The sequence below is a fragment of the Lates calcarifer genome, linkage group LG7_1 (genome assembly GCF_001640805.2).
Source record: "Lates calcarifer isolate ASB-BC8 linkage group LG7_1, TLL_Latcal_v3, whole genome shotgun sequence".
NCBI lineage: Eukaryota > Metazoa > Chordata > Actinopteri > Centropomidae > Lates > Lates calcarifer.
In genome coordinates, this window is record NC_066839.1 from 1,484,955 (window position 1) to 1,491,971 (window position 7,017).

Genomic DNA, 7,017 nt, shown 5'->3' on the forward strand with positions numbered 1-7,017 from the left:
CAAAATGTGATGTTCCTTCTCAGATTTTAAGAAGCCCAACAAGGTGGTATCTGGTATTACTAGAGAAAAAAGCAAACATTTGAAACATTTGAAAATGCCTTTTCCTTTCTGTTCCATTGTTCCTTTAATCCTTTTGTAACTGCTCAGGTTGTGTCCCAATCTACAGGTTGGTCTGTAGCATAGAATGAGGACCACAATGCTAACATGCTGATGACAAGCAGATATAATGTTTATCATGTCCCACATCTTAGCTTAGTGTGTTAGCATGCTAATGTTTGCTAATTAGTGCTAAACACAAAGTACAGCTGAGGCTGATGGGCATGTCGCTGCTTTTGCAGGTTTAGAGCGCTGCAGGGCAAACCTTAGCATCACTCTGGTTCCCTCGACAAAAAGGATTTTGGGATTTTTCACTTGGCTTTTGCGTTATTGCAAAAAATGAGCTCAGTGACAAGTTTTTGACGCTTCCACCTCAGGGGAACATGAGTGTCTCAACCAAATTTCATTACAGTGCATCCAGTAGTTATTGAGACTTTTCACTCAAAGCCAAAAATGTAAACCTCACGGTGGCGCCAGAGGAAAAGTCAGTAGAATTCGTCCTCTGGGTACCATGAATGTTAAGAATTTAATGGCAATCCATCGGCAGTTTTCAGCGTTGTTTCGTAAGCATGAAAGTTCATCCTTGACTTTTTATCTTTTTCCTTGACTATTCCCCACTCATGGGGAATACACAGCTTTCAGTCATATCACATGGTATTCAACAGCAGGAGGAGTTTGCTCAGCTGTCATCAACATGGCGGAAGAGCAAATCAAACTTTCAACTGCTGATGAAGACCATTGTATATGATTGAAAGCTTAGGAACAAGTTGGGTGAGTTAAACCATATTTTGAATATTTGTCTCACATTTACCTTAAACAGAAAAATTGATGTTATATTGTTAAAAAAAAAGAAGGATCACCAGCAGCTTGTGTGTAAATGCAGCCGTTAGTAGATCTCTCATGTCGTCATCATGTTTCTCTTGCACAGTTAATGTAAATATTCAGCTTTAAATCACAGTTCTTTTCTGAATCACCAGATCTGCTGCTGTTTGTTGCTGCTTTTTGGGGAAAAAAATCACAATGACTGTATTTGGACTTGTCTTGTTTAAGCTGTTACTGTAAATTGTCATTTATGTGTTGAGTTTTACAATCAATAGTTTAAAATACAAACTGTGTTGAATAAGATTCAGCCTTGTTCTTTATTTTATTTAAAGGATACTTTACAGATTTTTCAGGTTTTATTTTTTTTTTATGGTGGCATCGTGTGGTTCATGACACCAAGCTGAAGTCAAAGAAGGAGCAGAGAGAGGTGAGTGAAACATGGAATGCATTTATTCATCCGTTAGAGATCAGCGTTAGAAAAATGACAGTGGACAAAGGCAGTGCTTCCCGAGGAATGATTGTAATGTGTGGAGAGAAACAGATCGTAGCAAATGTAGGACATTTTCTTTTACATTTTCAGAAATATCTCAAGGTCGTCACTCTGGCGTCAAAACCAATACTGAGGTCTTTGTCAGGCAAAGCTCAGAACGTGGCCCCTTTACACTTGGCATTAACATGCAAACAGTTTTGGACAAGATATTCAGGTCCAGTATTTGCCGAAACTTCATTTATGCTCCATAACAAGGAATTCAACCCCTCATGATCCAATTCAAACCAAACTCTAATTTTAAAATGCAGTTCAAGACTTTGAAAATGTCACTATGTCTGAACCTGAGCTGATCTTTCTCCAGTCTTTATGCTGCATGTGTTTGATGTTACAGGTAGCATCAACTGAAGCAGGAGACGGGGAAACCAAAGACAAAGCACTGGTGATGATGTTTCGGAGTCAGCTGTTGTTGGCGAGGCGACGACTGTGGTGAGTCTGCTCGACTGGCAGTGTGTTTAAGATTCATTCACCTATCTTTTGTGTGGGCATTTCTGATAGAAAGAAACAACACAACTCGAATTTGGTGGAACCCAGGTGGATCTACAGAATCGAGAATTTAGTCTTAGACTTCAGCTGAGACCTAACAAATGGATAATTGTCTTTGTGAAACCAGTCCTAAAGTTAAAGTATATCCATGAAGCATGGCTTTGGTGTTTTAAAGGTTCAGTGATGTGTAGAATCTAGGCTGGACTGGACTGACAGATTTAAAGGCTTTTAAAAGGCAAGGTTACATATGACAAATGCTTTCACAGTGTTTCATTTACTACATTTAACATCTAGTTGGACCTGCTAAATATAATACAGTTATTCCAATATGTGGAAACAGTTGTTATATGAAACCTTGACATGTAAAAAACCACATCAGAGCCCTCTGTGTTTGCTGTCAGTGTTAGTTGGAGTATCAGACTTTCAGCGCATCGTGGATTGATTTATTGATTCGAAGTTGCTCTGCTTTGTGTTAATGCCTTTTGTAAAGGGGATCAGATACTTTGCAACAGGACAGATCTTAATGCTTTCAGACAATACAAGTCACCTGTTTCTTGCACCTCAAAAGAAACAGAAAGCTCAAACTCAGCAGCTTCAGGTGAATAGCACAGGTGTGACATCACAGCAGATTGTCTTTAAATTGTTTATATATACGACAAAGGAGGCCTGGTTTATCTCTTAGCTTAGTTTGCGTGATTTATTGCTTCTCTTAACGATCTCACATGCCCCAAGCCACTGAAGTAGAAATTGTTCCTTCAAAAATAAACTTTTACATTCCGGTAGGAATATCACCGTTGGCTGCACATACTGTACTTGGTGTATAGAAAATATTTCAGTGTCAGTGAATGTTCCAGTTCAAGGCTGAATACAGTGCATTGTCCAGAGTTAATGACATGTCCAACTAGCTTCTTACACAGCAGAAAAATGTCCAATGTGACATAAGATCTTAAAACTTGTTAACATCTTCTGGAATCAGGCGACTTTATTAAACAAACAGCCAAATGGAGATTTAATATTTAATAGACTATGTCAATGAAAAACATGTCAAACTACCTTGGGAATCACTGCGTTGGCAAATTATGTTTCCTTGTGTAAAAAGATCAAATTTAAAGACTAAAGATGCAATGAATGACTTGTTGAGGATATTTTTTGCAGCACTGATCTGCTCTCAAACAGCAGCAACACATGGAGTTGCATCTCAGCAGTTGCATAATTAATCAATTCACATTTTCTTCTTTGCTTGATAAACCCAGACAAAAACTAATCATGGAGCTTAATTACTGCTCTGACCAAAAAAAAAAAAAAACCCAACGAGGGCTTCATGTCTAGAGCAACGTTTGGTCTCAAAGTCAAATGTTTTTTGGACCTTACTCATTAGCTTTACACATTAAATCACACATAATGAGAAGAAAGAAGGAATCACTACATTAACAAATCAACGAGGTCTCAAATTACATTCGGTTGGAAAGACAAAAGGTAAAATTAAAAAAGTATTAGCAAATATTGGATTTAATGATGAGTGCAGTCAGGAGGAATAATCTGACACTCATGCAGCACTGCCTCACGGTGAGAGCTCACAACTCCTTGTGCAAGTTTTTTTTTGCCCTGTAAGAACCACATGAAGACAATGTAAACAGCAGGGTTTAAGTTGGAGAGTTGGAGAGGGATCACCAGCTAGCTGTTAAGATGGAAGCGACACACCAGTGAAACTTCAGTGTAATAATAAGGAATGCATAATTACAGAGGAATTAAAAGTTTACTTGTTTAGGGAGGCAGCTTTGAACAAAAAAAAAGAAGTCCTACTTCTGGCTATTAAACCCTGTTAAAGTAGTATTAAGGCCTCGTAGTTAGACTTGCAGAAATGTTACGAAGAACAGAATTCCTTGGGAAAACAACCGGATGTGATCATTTAATATGATTTTTCTGCATAGCGTTCAATGCAAAACTTCCCTGCCCTCGCCCCTATCGAGGAACTGAAAGCCAGCAAGAACAAAAACTTAATGACAAAAGAAAAACAAAGAGACAGTTGAGAAAAATCGCTGTTCACATGAATTCCCTACAGTCAGAACCTGGTGCAGAGCGCTCAGACACCATCCGTGTTAGGTAGCTGGTGCATTCGTCCCTTTGTTTGCGGTGTGAAGCGCCTGGCTCTGTCACTTAAACATGCTCTGCAGCATGGCCGTGGCATAGGTGGGTCGGGCCTGTCGGCTCTCGATGGCGCTGCGGAGATACTGGATACCCCCACAGCGCTCCCAGATTTCCTCAAACTGCCGGGGAAGGATCTCCGCTCCTCTCTTCCTTGACAGGCCCGTCTCCTCTAGGCTTAGCTCGCACATCTCCATGTCGTCCTTTCCTGTAGGAAGAAAATATAGTTCAAGTTGAGTCTCACAAAAACCTCAGTTGTTGTCACCATTCTTCATGTTTTTTAATGGGACAAGATCCTCAGTCCAACTTAGTCTTTTTTGAACAAAATTAAAACCCTAACCTCCGTCTGAAAGCTGTAACCCTAACCCTAATCTCTGTCTAAAAGCCATAACCCTAACCCTAATCTCTGTCTAAAAGCCATAACCCTAACCCTAACCCTAACCCTAATCTCTGTTTAAAAGCCATAATCCTAACCCTAACCCTAACCCTAATCTCTGTTTAAAAGCCATAACCCTAACCCTAACCCTAATCTCTGTCTAAAAGCCATAACCCTAACCCTAACCCTAACCTGTCTGAAAGCTGTAACCCTAACCCTAACCTGTCTGAAAGCCCTAACCCTAACCCGTCTGAAAGCTGTAACCCTAACCCTAACCTCTGTCTGAAAGCCATAACCCTAACCCTAACCTCTGTCTAAAAGCCATAACCCTAACCCTAACCCTAACCTCTGTCTGAAAGCCGTAACCCTAACCCTAACCCTAACCACTGTCTGAAAGCCGTAACCCTAACCTGTCTGAAAGCTGTAACCCTAACCCTAACCTCTGTCTGAAAGCCATAACCCTAACCCTAATCCAAACCACTGTCTGAAAGCCGTAATCCTAACCCTAATCTCTGTCTAAAAGCCGTAACCTTAACCCTAACCCTAACCTGTCTGAAAGCTGTAACCCTAACCCTAACCTCTGTCTGAAAGCCCTAACCCTAACCCTAATCTCTGTCTGAAAGCCATAACCCTAACCCTAACCCTAACCCTAATCTCTGTTTAAAAGCCCTAACCCTAACCCTAACCCTAATCTCTGTCTAAAAGCCATAACCCTAACCCTAACCTGTCTGAAAGCTGTAACCCTAACCCTAACCTCTGTCTAAAAGCCATAACCCTAACCCTAACCCTAACCACTGTCTGAAAACCGTAACCCTAACCTGTCTGAAAGCTGTAACCCTAACCCTAACCTCTGTCTGAAAGCCATAACCCTAACCCTAATCCTAACCACTGTCTGAAAGCCGTAACCCTAACCCTAATCTCTGTCTAAAAGCCGTAACCTTAACCCTAACCCTAACCCTAACCTGTCTGAAAGCTGTAACCCTAACCCTAACCTCACACAACACCTCCTTCTCCTCATCCTCTTTCATCTCTCCTAAAAATAGATCTGTAGGCCAGAGCATTGAGGCTCAACAAGGCACCCTGAACCCCAACCCCAACCCCAACCCTAACCACTGTCTGAAAGCCGTAACCCTAACCCTAATCTCTGTCTAAAAGCCGTAACCTTAACCCTAACCCTAACCTGTCTGAAAGCTGTAACCCTAACCCTAACCTCTGTCTGAAAGCCATAACCCTAACCCTAACCCTAATCTCTGTTTAAAAGCCATAACCCTAACCCTAACCCTAATCTCTGTCTAAAAGCCATAACCCTAACCCTAACCACTGTCTGAAAGCTGTAACCCTAACCCTAACCTGTCTGAAAGCCCTAACCCTAACCTCTGTCTGAAAGCTGTAACCCTAACCCTAACCTCTGTCTGAAAGCCATGACCCTAACCCTAACCTCTGTCTAAAAGCCATAACCCTAACCCTAACCCTAACCTCTGTCTGAAAGCCATAACCCTAACCCTAATCCTAACCACTGTCTGAAAGCCATAACCCTAACCCTAATCTCTGTCTAAAAGCCGTAACCTTAACCCTAACCCTAACCCTAACCTGTCTGAAAGCTGTAACCCTAACCCTAACCTCTGTCTGAAAGCTCTAACCCTAACCCTAATCTCTGTCTGAAAGCTGTAACCCTAACCCTAGCCTATGTCTAAAAGCAGCTAAAAGCAATAACCCTAACCCTTCTGAAACACTTTTTGACAGTTTTGACCACATACTATACTATGATATATTTGGCACTTTTGACCGTATACTCTGACGTTTTTAGACATTTTTAACTGCATACTATACTATATGTCAAAAAAAAAAAAAGTGATATTATAGTATGGCGTCAAAAATGGTCAAAAAATATCACAGTACTGTATGGCGTCAAAAATGGCCAAAAAACGTCACGGTACAGTAAGGCATGAAAAATAGTCAAAAAATGTCATAGTTTTATAAGGTGTTAAAAATGGTCAAAAAATGTGATATTATAGTATGGCATCGAAAATGGTCAAAAATTGTTGCAGTACAATAAGGTGTCAAAAATAGTCAAAAAATGTCATAGTTTTGTAAGGTGTCAAAAATGGTCAAAAAATGTCATAGTTTTGTATGGCGTCAAAAATGGTCAAAAAATGTCGTAGTACAATAAGGTGCCAAAAATGGTCAAAAAATGTCATAGTTTTGTAATGTGTGAAAAATGGTCAAAAAAAATGTTGCGGTACAATAAGGGGTCAAAAATGGTCAAAAAATGTCATAGTACAATAAGGTGACAAAAATGGTCAAAAAATGTCATAGTTTTATAAGGTGTCAAAAATGGTCAAAAATGTTGCAGTACAGTAAGGTGTCAGAAATGGTCAAAAAATGTTGCCGTACAATAAGGTGTCAAAAATGGTCAAAAAATGTTGCGGTACAATAAGGTGTCAAAAATGGTCAAAAAATGTCGTAGTACAATAAGGTGACAGAAATGGTCAAAAAATGTCATAGTTTTGTAAGGTGTCAAAAATGGTCAAAAAATGTCGCGGTA

General features: G+C 40.0%; 1 protein-coding gene across 6 annotated transcripts in view; it reads right to left on the reverse strand.

The window, feature by feature from the left end:
• Nucleotides 1-1,346: 1,346 nt before the first annotated feature.
• Nucleotides 1,347-7,017, reverse strand: part of myo6a (myosin VIa) — a 111,264-nt gene continuing 105,593 nt past the window's right edge. For all 6 annotated transcript variants that reach the window (XM_051071647.1, XM_051071648.1, XM_018674644.2 and 3 more), the window contains one exon: nt 1,347-4,304. In XM_051071647.1, coding sequence (XP_050927604.1) covers nt 4,105-4,304 — 200 coding nt within the window. In that variant the 3' untranslated portion in view covers nt 1,347-4,104. The remainder of the gene's footprint in view (nt 4,305-7,017) is intronic.